Source organism: Agelaius phoeniceus, chromosome Z (assembly GCF_051311805.1).
Source record: "Agelaius phoeniceus isolate bAgePho1 chromosome Z, bAgePho1.hap1, whole genome shotgun sequence".
NCBI lineage: Eukaryota > Metazoa > Chordata > Aves > Passeriformes > Icteridae > Agelaius > Agelaius phoeniceus.
This window is the reverse complement of record NC_135303.1, coordinates 11684134-11700848: the sequence shown is the minus strand read 5'-3', so window position 1 is coordinate 11700848 and position 16715 is coordinate 11684134. Positions and strand designations below refer to the sequence as shown.

The window sequence follows — 16715 nt, the reverse complement described above, 5'->3', positions numbered from 1 at the left end:
CCAGGGTTGCTGCTGGCCTTGAGCCACTGAGGATGAGGCAGCGTGTGGCCAGGTGGCCAAGAAGGCCCAGGGCATGGTGGCCTGTGTCAGCAGCAGTGGGGCAGCAGGAGCAGGGCAGGGAGCGTGGCCCTGTGCTGGGCAGCGCTGCGGCCACAGCTGCAGTGCTGGGTGCACTTGTGGGCCCCTGGGCAGCAGAAAGTCCTTGAGGGGCTGCAGCGTGTGCACAGAAGGACTGGGAGCTGGGCAAGGGGGTGCAGCACAAGGCCAGGGAGGAGGTGCTGAGGGAGCTTTAGTCTGGACAATGGGAGGCTCTTGAGGGTCCTTCAGGCAAACTTCCATCAATCCCTGCATGACAGTGCTCAGCACAAGGGCTGTTTCCCTGCCAAACATGCCATCACTGCATCCAAGGGCTTTAGACACTGGAGTCGCTGACACTTCCCAACTTGTGGCTTGTGGGTTTCCTAGGAGGTGAAGGCCTGTTCATTTTGTCTTTTTCCAGCAAGCAAGGATGCTTCTGCGCAAACTTTCCTGTGCTTATAGGCACTGGGAGGGATTCTGAACCCTTTCTGGTTTTCCTTGTCTACTGCAGCAGTAGCAAAGGCCTTGCTGGCTCTTTCCTACTTTTCCATTTCCGAGCTTTCAAGAACCAAAAGCTGCCTTTTGCAGAGACAACCTTGCTTGCAAATGGCAGCCAGGGAGGAATATCGAATTCATAGCCTTATACTCTTCTATTGAATGTGCCCATTTCAGTCTGGTTGGAGTGACTTTGAATGCCATTGCTAACAAAGTTGATGATTTCTCCTAAGAAGATGTGGCTGTTGATAGTAAGAGAAATGGGGTTATAAGCATTAGGTAACGGCCTGTCCCTATGATTCTCTCTTTGCCACAGGTGAGAAGAGCAAGAGCCATCTTTCCCCTGGCTCTCTCTCCTATTGCAGAAGAAGCCAGAGAGGAGGAAAATGAGAAAGATGACCACCGCCTTTGTTCAGCCGTGGTCACACCAGAACGTCCTCATCATTCCAAGAGAGTAAGTGCCCGTTGTGGGAGGCGCCATCTTTAGTGCAAGGCAGAGGTGCAACTTTCTGAGCTGCCAGCACTTGCTGTGTCTGGCCCAGGATGCTGAGTGCTGGAGTCCTGCAGGACGTAGCCGTTTCCTGCAGGCAGTGAGAGCTAGAAATTGGCCTTTGACCTGTCCTGTTGGGCCAGTGTTAAACTTGCAGCTCCGGCGGAGCTTCTGGCTGCTTGGCTCAGGGAAGCTCCATCTCTGGGCTTCTGCGGTGTAATGGCCAAGGGCTCACGTGGTAGTGCTGGAGGTCAAAAGGCTTTGTTGCTTGCTTTTCCCTTTTTGGAAAGTTGTGTTTGGCTTGTGGAAGTGTTCTGCAGTTTTCTTGAGTCGTTCTTCACTTGTAAAATCACTGCTGGCCCAACTGCCTTTTGGCTTTTGAGAAGGTGCAAAGAGCAGAAGGGCTAAGTTTCTACTGATCTGTGTAGTGATGAAGTCTGCAGTTTTGGCAAGTGCATTGGAGCCCAGAGTGGGGGTGAAGCTGCAAGTCCTTGACTGCTGTCTTGTGTTGCTCAGAACAGGAAGGCCATCGTACAACGGTGCCTGCTGTATCTGAAGTGAAATGAGCACCTTTGTGGCTGGGGAGCTGCGTGGGCCAAAAGGAGCCAGGGTTGCTGCTGGCCTTGAGCCACTGATGATGAGGCAGCGTGTGGCCAGATGGCCAAGAAGGCCCAGGGCATGGTGGCCTGTGTCAGCAGCAGTGGGGCAGCAGGAGCAGGGCAGTGAGCGTGGCCCTGTGCTGGGCAGCGCTGCGGCCCCAGCTGCAGTGCTGGGTGCACTTGTGGGCCCCTGGGCAGCAGAAAGTCCTTGAGGGGCTGCAGCGCGTGCACAGAAGGACAGGGGAGCTGGGCAAGGCGTTGCAGCACAAGGCCAGTGAGGAGGTTTTGAGGGAGCTTTAGCCTGGACAGTGGGATGCTCTTGAGGGACCTTCAGGCAAACTTTCATCATTCCCTGCATGACAGTGCTCAGCACAAGGGCTGGTTCACACCAAAATTCATCCCCCCTGCATCCAAGGGCTTTAGACACCGGAGTAGCTGACACTTCCCAACTTGTGGTTTGTTGGTTTCCTAGGAGGTGAAGGCCTATTCATTTTCTCTTTTTCCAGCAAGCAGGGATGCTTCTGCACCATCTTTCCTGCTCTTATCAAACTCTTGAAGGCATTCTGCACCCTGTTTGCACCTTGATCCAGGTGGAGCTTTTGTGTTTCTAGGCCTTCATGCATGGCCTTAAAGATTACTTTGAGTTTCGCAGTGCCTGTGACTTTCTACAGTCCAGGGAATCAGTGTGTGTTGTGTTCGGGAATTTAGCAGGAGGTCAATGCCCTTGCATTCCAGCTGCTCCTCAGAGATCATAGCACTTGTGGGGAGTTGCTGGGCTTTATTTCTGTTTCCAGCCACTTTAGCACCATCAGTGTGCTTGAGTCCAAGAGAACTTACCCAAGCACAGACGCATAAAGAGTGCAGTTCCCAGTGCAATTCTCTGGGTCTGATCTCTTTCCATAAGGACCTACACACTCCAAATTCCCCAAGAGTGTGCTTTTCTGAAGCAACAGGGAGCAATCTCAGGAGAGCGGGAGTGTTCGGGGCACTGGCTACCAAGTTTTGATGTGTGCAGCAACAGAGAGGACAGTAAAGGGAGGTTATAGTAGTGAGATCTATCTGCCTGTATTCCTACCTATCTATCTATTTCTGTAACATTTCCATAATTGAATTTTCCTGGCTCTGGTCCAAAGCAGTTGGAGGTGTAAAGGTCACCTAATTCATCCCTCTCAGGAGAGGATTAGAGACATGTTCCCTTGACCGATTCTGAGCAGGCAGAGATGTTTCCCCCTCCAGATATGTTGGTTTTTCCCTTTAGAGTTGTTTTCCTCCTCCAGCCTCTTGTGCCCTCAAGTCCTCAGTTAATTTGTAGATTTCTGCCTGTCCTAAAGAGGTGGAACAATTCCATGTTTAGGTGGTGTTTGGTGACTCTGGTCATACATGCCATGCCATACGTGACACATGGTTTCCTTCACTGGCATCCCCAGGGCTGTGTAAGTGCATTCGTTAATGGGGCCTTAGGAGAGTCTCTGTTTCTGCTGGTCAGAATTCTCAGCTGACAAAAGAGGGAGAAGAAACACCTTGGTCCTCTTCCACATACTGAGGTGGCCATAGAGGCTCTGTGACCTCCATCAAAGATCTTTGCACACATTCTTATCTCCTGAATGACCAGGATTTCTTACAAGAGTATAGATGTCAGGTATGCAGGAATGCTGGTGCAGGCCTGAAATGAACTTGAACTGCAGAAGTGTCTCTCACAAGATCTGAGCTCACCCAGGAAGCCACCTGCAGAGCCAGGATGGAGCTGTGGGAGAGGGTGGGGTGTCAGTCACTACTGAAAGACAAACAGGACATGGCAGAAGCAGAGGGAGGCCCTCAGCAGACCCTTGAGAAATGCCACACCTTCCCTGTCAGCTGCCTGAGAGGCTGTTGGAGCTTCAGTCCCAGATGGCCCCTGATTGTAGGGCCAGGGTCACTTTGGAATCTGTGCCTCCCCTCAAACAGAGAATGACCCAGGAGAGCAGCAGCACAGTGCTTTGGGAACGTGTGAGCCCAGCAGTCTTTGAGTCTTGGCCCACAAAGGTCACGTGGGAAGTTGAAACCCATCTTCTCTTGCTTTCTGTGCAGGTCCTTCTAGAGAAAGGGCAGGAGCAGATTGCTTCATCAGAGATGCCATGGCAGACTCAGGGAGAGCTGTTCCCAGCGCGAGAGCAGGAAGAGCAGCTCAGGCAGCAGGTGGAAGAGCCACAGGAGAATGGCCAGGTAAGCCTGACTGGCCAGGGGATAGAGGGAAGGGCAGGAAAAGGGGCATAAACCAGAGCTTGTGGGACTGAGGAGGCCAGGAGTCCCACAGGCACTGAAAGGACAGAGCCTTGGAATCTGCAGAGATCAGCCCTGGGACAGGAGGTTTGCAATGGAAGCAGAGGAGGGAAGCAGAAAGAAGGGGCTGAATAAATGTGATTTTGAGGCTGCAAGACGAAAAAAGCTGAGTCTGATGGCAGCTCCCAGTCACTTGCTCTGCATTTGTGTGTACAGAACATCAAAGCAGAGCCACAAGCAGAGCTGCCCGAAGCTCAGAGTGCCATCATGGCAGTGAAGAGGAGGAACAAGGAAGACATGAGTAGAATTCAAGAGGATAATCTCCATCAGCAGAGGAGCGATCAACAAAACCAGGTGAGTGAAAGAGTGGCAGGCACTCCACTCATGAAATATCCTCTCCCTTCTCCTTTACAGTCTATCAAGGGACACGTGCAGGCAGAGCTGCAGGACTCTGAGGCGAGCAACAAGGTAAGGGAGAAGAGGCTGGAGGAAGAAATGAAAATCATCAGAGAGAAACTTAATCGCCTCCCTCAGGCTCTAGAAGTGAGTGAAAGAGGGATGCAGTCACTGCAGTCACCAAGCGGGTGGTTTCTGCCCTTCTTGCCTTTCCACTCAGAGCAGCAGGGAGTGGGGTGATGCCTCTGATCCTGCTGTAGTGTGTATCACAGTCACTCTGAAGGACATTTCCTGGTGTGCTGAATCTCAACTGCTGCCCTGGACAGTGAAACTTGTCCTTTGGCCTTTTGGCCAGCAGTCATCCAAGTTGATTCCTGCTGGCCTGTTCCTGCTCTCCTTGTTTCTTGAGGTGTTTTTACAGTGGAATGTGGTGACCCAGCTGGAGGATTGGAACAAGCTGTCTATATCCCTTGTCAGTCTGTTCTTTGCCTTTCCTCACAGTTGATGACTCCTGGCTGACAGGGACAAGCTGTAGTGTCTGACTGCTTTGTTCTGTTTGACTTGAGGTGCGAGTGTTGACGTCTCACCGGGCAGCCTGCGAAGACTTCCAGCGAATGTCTGGCAATGAAGAGCCCCAAGTTTGGAGTGAGGCACAGGAACAGTGCCCACCAGAAATGCTCCAAGTGCAGCACATCCTGGGCTCTGAACCTGCTGCCGCAGCAGCATCATCTCGAGGAAGCCTTTCTGTCAAACCTGGAAGCTCAAGCTGGGGCAGTTCCTTCATCTCCCTGGAACAGGAGACTGAGGAGAAGTACCTGGAGATGCTGGGTATGTCTGGGGGATTTCTTGTCTGAGGGACAGTGTGTTGTGTGCAGGTGTCAGCAGAGCTATACCAGATGCTCTTCCTGAGTTTGGTGTCACAGGGCCATTTAGGACTCCCCAGAGGAAGTGCTGTGCTCCGAGGCAGCGAGAGAGCGCTCTGGGTGTTCCTGCTGCCTCTGAGGGCACCTTGGACTGGCTTGGGTTTGCCTGAGCTTCCCTCTTCGCTAAAGGCTGAAGCAAGGATTGTTCTTGGATCAGCAGAAGGCTGTGACCTAGCAAATGATCTAGGCAAATCCTGTGTGCTAGTGGCCACACTAAACAGAATTTTTAGCTTCCTAAATTCTCCTTAGACTCCTGACTTCCAACCAGTCATCAGAGCAAAAACACTTCACAGAAATGGACTGCTTTTGGAGTTTTGTCTTTTTGGTTGGGGATTTTTTTTTTTTTGGGGGGGGGGGGGGTGTTTTTGTGTTTATTTTTTGTAGGGGCCTTTTGGTTTTTTGTTTCTGTGGGGTTTTTTGTTGTGTTTTGGGTTTTTTTGGTTGATGGTTTGTGGGGTTTTTTTTGGTGGAGTTGGTTTTTCTCCATCCTGAAAGAGCCCTTCTGCCCCACATCTTACTGATGGCATTTTTATGACTGTTACTGTTACCACTACTGCATCTGCATTATATTTTCATGAGAATGCTATCTTTTTGTCAAAGAGAACTACTTTGAAAGAACATCAGGTTACAGGACAAATAGAGAGCACGAGGTGTTTTCCATGTGCCCCCAAAGAAAAAAGCAATACTTTTAGAACAACTTTTATTTAATCTTCTAGTTTTACGCTTATCAAGATGTGTCCAAGAGACACATCCAAGTGGCATGATCAGATAAAACTGTACTGCAGGCATTTCTCAGGAGAGAGCCTCCAGCCCAGCCATGGTATATTCTTTAGATCCATGGGTATTTTTCCATACCCGATTCCCACTCTTTCCCATGACTGTTAGAATCCTAGCCATTGGCCCAAGCCCTACTCAGATCAGTCCCTAGGAAAACATATCAAGTCCTTTGTGATTCTGCAGCACAACCCAATGAATCTGCTTCTTGCCCGGAACAGCTGCCATTGCTGTGCTCTCAGATAAGACCTGGTGGGGCTGAGACCAGAGCCCGGTGGATTCTGTGTCTACCATCACCTGTTGGGACCAAAAGGGCATTGATCTGTGCCTCGGTGGGGCTGATCTCAAAGCCCATCCTGTTGTGTCCTGAATGGGGGCAACAGCTTGTAAGGGGCTCAGGCTCACTCTGGCTTCTTCCCATCAGTGCCTGTCAGTGCTCATGCTTGGGCTTTGCCAGCCTTCTTGTGCTAGCTACCCTGTCCCTGAGGGCTGGAGGGACTGCAGAGGCTGGAGCCTTCCTTAGCTGGGAGAGGGGCATCTTTGAGCTCAGCCTGCTCATAAAGAGGTGAGGGTCCTGATGCTGAAAGTCCTGTCGGAATCGATTATAGCATGAGCTGCTCTGGTTTACAAATGGGAAGGAATTCTTTTGGCAAATTGCTGAAAGGTGGAGAAGATTTCCTTCTCTCCTGGAAATGCATCTCCCTTTGCTTTGTTTCCTGTCAAGAGAACTCTTCAAAGGACTGTACAAAATCAGTCTCTGTGCCAGCCATCTGTACTGCAGGGCTGCCTATCCTGTTGCTGTTGCTGTTGTGGTTGTTGTTACCCAGCTGAGCACAAAGGGCTCAGAGCCCCAGAGAGTGGGGCTGCCTTTTATATCTCCTGAAAGCTGCGATCTCTGCTTTCAAGTTAGCATCCTGCATTTTATTTCCCTTAGGGAGAATGGTCAACCAGGAAAATCCCATGATGAAATACACTGAACTGGAACATATTGGCAGCGGGTGAGTCCAACCGCAGTTACTCCTGCACAACCATGGGCCAGGTGTTTTTCTGGTGGAATGTCTATCTTGCGTGAAGTCAGGCAAGCTGCAAAGATGTTCACACACTGGGGATAGATTGTCCCATCTCTCAGTGCTGCTCAGAATTTGTGAGTGGGCTCAGAAGGCATTGTTAGCGACATCTCCATGTTGCCAAGGTCTTGCCTCCATCAAGGAACAGGACCTGGAAGATCTCCTTGTCTCTCAAGTGTGGGACAGCTCTGTGTTAATTTCTTTAGCATTTTTGGATGTCTCAAAATCATACTGGCACACCAATGAAAAAAGAAGAAACTTGCTTGCCTGAAAGAGCAACCTACCCCCATCAAAGCTTTAAGATAACAGTTGCCAGGAACATTTCTTTCCCCTGGTTTGCAGAAGGAAAGTCTCTGTGGTCAGGATAGGAACCACACAGTTTAGAAAGTGAAACCCAAGAGGAAAGACTAAACTCCCTTTAGAAGTTGAACCCCAGTGCTTCAGGAACAGGCTCAGTGCCCATGCACTTGAGAGGAAAATGCATCATCTGCCTTCTGGCAGAGCCCTCTGCATCCTCTGCAGGTTTTGACACTTCCAGCAGAGATCTCCTGTGTGGGCTGGCTTTCACTCTAGGAGCTAAACAGCTTCTCCTTTCTCTGCTTCTGTTTTGTTTCTAGGGGTTTTGGACATGTGGTCAGAGCACTCAACAATGCCACAGGAGGAGAGGTAAATGTCAACAGGCCCTGCAAACTCTGCTGCTCTTGAGGGGCTTTCCCCTCTGGTGTGAGCTGTGGCTGGAGCTTTGGGTAGAGCTGTGCTGAGAAGGCACAAGAAGCACAGACTGCTGCCAGCCTGCAAAATACATTTGGGACTTTGTCCTCCTCAGCTGCCGGAAGGAAGGCACAGAGGGCAGCGGTTCCTTTCAGAGAAGGACGCGCTCGCTCGCTCTCCATTGCTAAAACAAAGGTGGTGCCTTTGAGCACCTCACTGCTCTTTGGGGCTACAGCTTCAGAGTCCTGAATTCTCATTTCTGGCTGCCAGCAAATACATCTGAAAGTTCCTGGTAGTTCCTTAGCCACCTGCAGTGCAGCACTTGGGAACTGCACGTAGGGAGAGATCTGTAAGGTGCCCTAAAAGCCCTGCCCATAGGCCAAGATGTATCCACAGAGTATTAAGGCATGGATTACTTCTTCTGAATCCCATCCAAAGCAGCAGAGAGTGTGGTCAGAGGTTTGCCGGTGATAGCTGAGACACCACTGTTACCAAGTGGTCAAGGCAAAATGTCAGTGGCCCCACGTGTGCTGTAACTGGCCCCCAAGGGAGCAGAGAAATGGGCTGTTGGAATGTCAGTTCCTCATGACTGCAGTGCCTCATCACAAGGCAGTTTGGCACAGCTCAGCTGTGTCATTGCAAAATCACTTGCTCCATGTGCATTGTGGTCTCGTGCCACCAACTTCTCGAGTTACTGATTTTCAATGTCATTTTAGGTGGCCATAAAGAAAATAAATCTCCAAGGACTGGGGAGGAAGGAACTAACTGTTAATGAAATCGTGATCATGAAGAGGTATAGGAGTTCCAGTGTTGTGAATTATTTAGACAGGTGAGAGGTCATGGTCTTATCCCATCAATGGGCATTTACATACAGCAAACATGAGAGGTTAAAACCCCACTTTGATTAGTGGCAGAAAGTAGAGCTGTTAATTTTTATTTATTCATATTTCTCTACTCATCTCCAATGGATGAGAAGAGAGTGCATCTTGTCTGCATGAGTTTTCCCTGCCACTCATCGTTTGAAAATTATTCCAAACTTATTCAAAACCTGGATCAACTGTATCTTCCTAAGTCAATAGCCTCAAAGTACACTGCCTCCACATTTTTTCAGGATTGATTTTTTCAAGTTTCTTAAATGCTGATGGACCATCCTAAAGTGGATTTCCCTTAGATTGTTGCCCCTCTTTGCCATTGCTGTGCCATTGCTGTGCATGCCAGGAAGACGAGGTGCTTATTTCCAGAAACACCATGCCTGACAGGTTTTTACCTGGGCTGTTACTAAACTGCATTTTTCACTTGCTGGCCATCTAAGATTTCTTTTTCACAGCTGTGTCTTTCTCCTCCAGAACTGCACAGACTGCAGATTGTCTATTCCTTTGATTCTGTCTTAGTCACAAAGGCACCTGGAAACAAGAAACCTGGAGGCAAAAAGTCAAGCTAACCATGCTTGTTTATCTCCATGCCCTTGTTTCCTTCTTTCAGCTACCTTCTGGGTGAGGAACTCTGGCTGGTTATGGAGTACATGGATGGAGGCGCCCTCAGTGATGTCATCCACAAGACCTGCCTGTCTGAAGACCACATTGCAGCCATCAGTCGGGAGGTCAGCAATCCCATCTGTGCTTCTGAGGGCTTGGGCAGGATTGTCTGGGAACAGGGGCTCAGAACAGGAGTGATTTCCTGTTCCAAGCTTTGTTTCTGTGTTGCTGGTATGCTATGGGCAAGTAAAAGCACCTCAAGTGAAAGGCCTGCCAGTGCCCCTGCACTCCCTGTACTCAGTGCCAGTACTCTTATCTCCTGCTGTTGTACTCTCGCTCTGTCTCTTGTATTTGCTGTTCTCCATCTTGCCTCGCTAAACTTTTGCCTGTCTTCACTGCATTCCTTGCCTGTAAAAGCAAAGGTGCTGGTGGCAGGATTTGAAACAAACAGCAAAGAAAAAAGAGAGACTCATTTCTCTCAGTCCTCAGCTAAAAAGGATAGGAGTGCAGCCCAAATGCTCTTTGCTTCTGAGCACATGCACTGCAGCAGCAGTCATTCTGGCTGGTTTGCAGGGGACAGCCTACAACAGCAGGTGCTGTTGCTCTTTCAAAAGCTGACGTGCCTTTCCTCAGAAAGGACCTGCTCTGCAAGTGTTGGAGCAGCAAGCTCTTCCTCTCAGTGGCCATTACTGTTCTGCCATTACTCCCCATTCCCCTGGAGAGGGAATCTTTTAGATTCTTTGTTTCCTTTCTTGTGTGATGAAATCCCATCACTCATTTTTCCCTTCTCTTTCTGTATTCTCTCTCAGTGCCTGCAAGGACTGGATTTTCTTCATTCAAACGATGTGATCCATCGAGATGTGAAGAGCGACAACATCCTTCTCAGAACTGACGGTTCTGTCAAGCTGAGTCAGTATATTCTTGGTTATGTGCAGCATTCCAGGGATGTGGGTCTGGGGCTGCTTTGCGTGACTGCCAGCTCCCCAAAAATGGTGCTGGTGGCAGCGCAGGGACACCCGCTGTGAGCTGAGGGCACAGTTGCAACATGCACAGAGGTAGGACAAGGAACAAGCAGTCAAGGATGGCCTTACTCTGTGTGTGTCCCTTGCAGAGGGAGGGAGCTACAAGTCTAAAGTTTCCAAAGAACAAAAGCCACTGCTGGAGGCAGTGTAAAAAATGCCAGGAGATTCAACAGCACATTTTCAAACTTCTACTGGGGAATTCTTTTGTACGTTTTCCTAATTGCACAGAATTGAAATAAAACCAGTATTTTGCTTTCTCCTCAGCTGATTTTGGCCTCTCTACTCAGCTCACCCCTGAGCAGAGCAGACCGTGCTTGGTAGCCGGGACTCCTTGGTGGATGGCACCTGAAGTGGTGACAGGTCAACCATATGGCCCCAAAGTGGACATATGGTCTTTTGGAATTGTGGGGATTGAAATGTTAGAAAAAGAACCTCCTTACTGGGACCAAAGTCATACCTCGGTAAGGAGCAAATACTCACTCATCCCACTGCCTTTCTCGCCTGTCCCATGTCCTGTGTGCCATTGGACAAAATCCCATCGCCATCTGCTGGAACTACTTCCATCAAGTTTCCCTCTATTCCACTACTTTCCCTCCTAAAAATGTCCCTGCAACACATCAGCATCTGCTGTAGATTTGGATACATCAGTGGTCGAACTCAAGCCTTACCATATGCAAACAAACTCCATTCTCAGGAAACACTTTCCCTTGGGTTATAAGTGGTTCCAGTTCTTTTGTCTGTGGAGATGGCCCCAGTAACAGGAAACAAGCACCTTAGAACTGCTGTTATCTTTCCATAAATGAAGGAAGGAAACCCAAACCCAACAAAGTTTCTAAAACTGTGGTCTTTAGAGAGGAACCTAACCCCCTCTGCAGTTTCTTCTCACTGGGAAACATGCCTGAAACCTGGGCATTAGGGTGTAAAGGCCACAGAGTCTCTTCTGCTTCTTGTGCAGTGCTGCTGCACTGCATTTAGTGACTGTGTTTCTCTCCTAGCCCAAGGCCCGTTCTCTGCATCACCAAGCCAGAGCCTGGTGATGTGGAGAGCCAGCCAAAAGCTCCTGCTTGTTTCCTGGCACTTTCTGGGATGGGCCTACCATTAATGTATTGACTTGAGTAGCCAAATGAGCAGAGGGTGACCACAGGGATGGCACCTCTCCTCCTCTGACCCTGACAGTTTTTCTTTTGCTGCAAAATGGGAGGGAAGCTGAAATTTTCAGACTGCTGAGAGACAGAGCTGCAGGTGGCTCCTGTGTGGCCAAGCAGGCATTTTCATCCCAATACATTTGTGCAGGCATCTTAATGTGTCTGTGTTGAAGATGAGATTGTAAATGTTTGTTTCCTTCTCTGGGGATTAACTGATGGATTTCCTTTCTTTCCTTCCAATTCCCATTGTTTTCAAGAACAGCACAAAAAGCTTGATGACTTTTGTTCTATGGCATGTGTGCTTAAAGGACCAACAAGCACTGCAGAGATGCCTTTCATGTACTAACCCTTGAAATTAGTTTGTATAGCACAGCTTCCAAAAAGCCTCTCAAGCTGGTGTGAATCCTCAGAGAAGCAAATGTGCATTTGTTGATGTAGTTCCCACTAACTAGGTCAGTCAATCAAATCAGCTGCCAAGGCAAGATCTGCGGGATGGTGGAAAAGCTGTGGCTGCATCGGGGTTTGGGTTTTTGGTTGGTAAAGGAAAGTCATCTCTGGGTCTTTGCAAGGGCAGAAACTGCCACTGAAGAACAGAGGTTAAACAAAGGGATCTGGGAGAGCCTTAGAGATGTGAAAGCAGCAGGTGGAGCCTCGTGGTTTTTTTTTTTCTCCAGGCTCGACGCCTGATAGCCACAGTAGGGACCCCAAAACTGCGGCAGCCCAAGCTCCTCTCAGCTTTGCTGCGTGACTTCCTGAGCTGCTGCCTGCAGACAGATGAGGAGCAGCGCTGGTCTGCCAAGGAGCTCCTGCAGGTAAAATGTGAAGGGGCTGCAGGTGAAACAGGCTCTGAGGGATGGGCTCCTCCTCCACTCAAGTTCAAGGCATCAGATGAGCCCCCTTCCTCCTCACCTCCACTCTTGGTGCTCTTCAAATGAAAATGGTGAGGAATCCTAGACTGGGCTGGGCTGGCAGGGCCCTGTAAAAGGTCCTGTGGTGCAAGTGTCCTGCAATGAGCAGGGACATCTTTAAAGAAATCAGGTTGCTCAGAGCCCTTTGCCACTTGACCTGGAATGGCTCCAGGGATGGGGCACCTACAAGCTCTTGGGCCAAGCTGTGCCAGGGTTGCACCATGCTCCGAGTAAACAAGTTCTTAGACCTACTCTGACTTGATCCCCATTTTGTTTAAAAATATTCACCCACATCCTATTGTAACTGGCCCCACTTTCTTCAAAACCACTCTGAAGTCTTGAAAAGCAACAGTAAAATCTCCTTCAGGCCTGTTCTTCACAAAACTGAATAACTCCACCTCTCTCCTCATTTCCTGAGAGGAGAGCTGCTCTGTTTTCTCTTTCTGTCGCCCTCTTTTGTAATTTGGTGGGGTGTTCAATTTTATCTAACAGCAAAAGAATTGAAGTAGAGCAATGCAGGGTACAGAGACATGAAATGGTGGTGGAGGAACCCAAGGAAGCCAGTCCCAGCTGAGCAGTCAGAGATTTGGCTGTGGGCAGGAGGGGCTGTGGGGGGCTCACTGGGAGCCTCGGAGGGGCCCTGGTTTGTACCCCCCAGCCCACCCTTAGAGGTTTCTGGCACACAAACAGGGACAGCTGGGAGGGACTTGTCCCAGCCCCATCTGCTGCCTGGCACGCTCAAGCAGATGGGAACTGTGCCAGGGTTACTGCCAGGTTGTGTGGCAGAGAGGGAACTGCAGGGCCCAGTGCCACTGGGCTGGCCCTGCTGGGAAGGAGGGTGCCATCCAGCACACAAGAGGCAGGGCATGGAAAGGCAGACACTGCTCTGTCTCCATGTGGGAATCAGCACAGTGCCTGTCTTGCAAAGACAGGGACCTATATGAGTCATTGGAGTTTCCTGAAAAGAAGAAACTCCAAGGACAGAAAGCACCATTTCTACAGCACTGGCAGGGCAAAAATCTCAGCAAGATGAAGACACCTGGATAAATGGATGAGTGGGATTCTGGGCCAGGTTTGCCTGTGATGGCAAAGTCCTGCACATAAAGATGGAGCTGTAGATGGTCCCATTGGTCCTCTTCCCGCATCCTTCTAGAAGCCAGAGGAATCCTGTGAAGCACTGAGCTTGGAAAGTCATGGTTCCTTGGTTTTTGTTGATTTGGTTTCTTTCCCTTTGGGCAGCATCCATTTGTAAGATTTGCTGAGCCTGCGTCCAGCCTGGTGCCACTGATTGTTTCAGTGAAGAAGAGGAAGGAGACAAGAATGTGACAATCACATCAGGATCATTTATTCCTCAACCTTCTTAGAGTAGGATTGTAGGTTAGGATTAGGATTAGGATTAGGATTAGGACTAGGACTGGGATTAGGATTAGGATTAGGATTAAGGTTAGGGTTAGAGTAGGATTGTGTAATAGGACTGCAGAGTAGGATTGGAAATTAATAAAGTTTCTGAAACCACAACTTGCCTTGAAGATTCCCTTCCTTCTCACTCTGCAAATAAACTCGAGAATTCCATCTGAATTGTCTGTTGTTTCTTAAAGGTGGAAAGTGACACAGTGTCTTTGGCATGGTGTGAGAGTGGGGAAGGATCTTCTCCATTCATCCTCTCCAGACCACACTGCCTTTGGAATATGGCGCACTGGTCTGTTTTTGGCCAGCTTTGGTACTTCTATTTGAGGCAGAAAGGGCAATGGCATTTGAAGGCAAAAGCAAAGGAGGAATGAGGCAGGCCAAACATCTTGTGCAGATGCAGGCGTTCAGCTGTGACTGGAGAGCATTGGGGTTCCTGCCACTTGGATTTGGATCCCTAGGTGCAATGTCTTTGTCTGGAGGAGAGCCTTGCTCAAGTGAGAAAGCAGAAAGATCAGAGAGGGTGCTCAGCAAGGTCTCCTGAGGTGCAGAGCTGTGAGCGCCTGTGAGGTGAGAGCAGGCCCGGCCTTGCCCGGGCTGGAGCCCCAGCAGAGCCCAGGCAGAGGCGGGAGCAGGCTGAGCCCCGGCAGAGGCAGGCTGGAAGGAGGCCCTTGGAGCTGCCAGAGGCAGCAGCCGGGCCCTGGGTGCCTGTTCCTGGGAGCGGGCGAATCCTGCGCTCTCAGAGCCCAGGTGGCAGCTGGCTGCTGCCGAGGGGAAGCGCAGCCGTGCTGGGCACAGCCCGGCCTGGAGGCATTGGCCGTCTGGAGTGTGCCCAGGAGCAGAGAAAGGCCAAGGGCAGCCGAGGGCCGCTGGGCTGGCTGAGGATTCCTCCTCTTCTGCCGGCTGCCCTGCAACTCCTGGCCAAGGTCAGCAGTGTGTGCAGCACTCTGGGCACCGGGGCAGGGAGCCGGGCTGCTCGGCAGGCTGGAGCACAGGGCAGCCTCCTTCAGGCCCGGCACTTCTGCCAGGGCAAGCGAGGCCAGCGTGAGGCAGGGACAGCTTGGCAGGGCACGTCTGCAGGAGCCAGCGCCTCACACAGCTCTGGCAGGAAGCACCTGCAATCTTGCAGTTCTGCACTGCGCCAGAGCAAAGGTGTGAGATGCAGAGTGTTTGGCAGAAATATTCAGGCCCACCAGGCCAGCCTGCTTTGTGCTCTCTGGCACACAGCAAGCGTTGTGCAATGCTGCTCTGAGCTGCTGGGAGAGAGGCAGTCGGGGATGTGCCTCAGGCTTGTGTTTGAGGAGTGAACTGATTTGGAAGGGAGGAGAATAATTTCAGTAGGCAATCTGTGTTTTCTTTATTCCTTTCTGAAAGACAGATACAATGTGGCTTCATTAAGCAAAAGCACAGCTTTTTTTTTTTTCTCCTGCATTTTAGTATGACAACCCAGGCAAGCCCTTCAAAACCGCAACTGAAGCATTTCCCACCCAGTGAGCATAAAAAAAACCCAAACCCCCCTCCCCCCATCTTTCTATTGTAGATCTTGACATTTTGGGCTGGTCCTGCAAAGGATGAAGCTGCCTTTAAGGTCTGAAGCACCTTCTTGTCTTGCCAGCAAGGACACAGATACTTGAGCAGTTCTGGAATCAGGCTATGAGTTTGTTTGCTTTTGGCTTCTCGTGTTGTTGCAGCCCCTCTGTGCAAATAACCCTGCGAGCTGACTGAGCCTTGCTCACTCTGTCCCTCCCAGTGTCTCGGCAGAGGCAGCAGATGGAAGTCTCTTCTGCTGGAAAGGGAACCTATTTGCAATGGTGTAGTGATCCCAAAGTCCATACAGTACCACACCAAAGGATTAGGCCCTTCACTCTTCAAAAGCTTGTTACTGATCCTGCCTAAGGTGGTTCTACTGAGTATCAGCCAGGGCTCACACCTCTATTGCAGGGCTGTTCTTCTTCTCAGTAATCATCGCTCAGCTGTCTCTCACTGACATATTGCTGACTGAAGACCTGTCTCTTCCATATCCCCTATGAAAAGACCTTACCTTAGAGTCTCAAATTTAGCATGCATGCGTGTGTGAAAAAAACCCCACAAACCTTTAGGAAAATCAAGCCATTAAAGCAGATTTCATTGATCAAACCCACAGCAACTGCATTAAAATGTGGGTCTATGAGCCTTTCTTCAAAATTTTTCTTAATCATAGCTCTAGAGTAATTTTTGAGAGATAAGTATGCTGCCCCTAACAAGCCCAGATGACTTAGCAAGGGGTAATTAGTCATCCATTAAGCATTCCAGCAGTTGCATAGCATTTTATTCTGATAACTGATCCCTGGATATTGCAACCAGCTTGTGATTTGTGTCTGCCCACTTCTTTTCCATGTTCTGAGCCAAGAGCAATAGTATCCTTGTGAGTGCACCTGAACACATTTGACAGTGACACCTCATCCTATTGCCTATATTCTCCCACAGAAGATTCCTTGCTCTTTTTTCTCTGCCACCAATGGGGATCTGCAGTCCCTGCCCGGCACTGCTCCTTGTGGCTTGTCAAGGCAGAGGCGATGCTCTGGTGCACCTGGCGCAGGTGAGCCTCGGGCCCGGGCAGGGACCGATGCTCCGAGCTGCCGCGGATACGGCGGCGAAGGCGAGAGGTGCCGAGGCCTCGCTGGGAAGCCGAGCGGCGCCCGTGGCGCTGCCTCCCCGGGCAGGGCTGTGCTCTCAGCGCCGCCGGGGCTGCCGAGCAGCGCTTTCCACGCGCCTGCGGCTCCGGAGCCAGCCCCGCAGCCGCACTCTCCCGAACCGCACTGACCCGCGCCCATTCTCGGCCCGGCTGCAGGACTCCCTGATTCCGGGCTCTCCGGCTTCCCGGTCCGCCTGCAGGAGCCTCCTCTCCCGAACTCCCGCCGCTGGGCTCTCTTCTCCCACATCTTTCCCCTCTTTCCCAGGCCCTCTCCACTCTACTCCAGATCTCC

The 16715-nt window shown here is 50.5% G+C and overlaps 1 protein-coding gene across 1 annotated transcript; it reads left to right on the top strand.

The window, feature by feature from the left end:
• Positions 1-6953: 6953 nt before the first annotated feature.
• Positions 6954-12369, top strand: LOC129133690 (serine/threonine-protein kinase PAK 1-like). The gene is made up of 7 exons (XM_077172149.1): positions 6954-7012; positions 7699-7747; positions 8509-8621; positions 9275-9392; positions 10077-10176; positions 10554-10750; positions 12109-12369. The coding sequence occupies exons 1-7, from the start codon at positions 6954-6956 to the stop codon at positions 12367-12369; spliced, it is 897 nt and encodes a 298-aa protein (XP_077028264.1).
• Positions 12370-16715: the final 4346 nt, after the last annotated feature.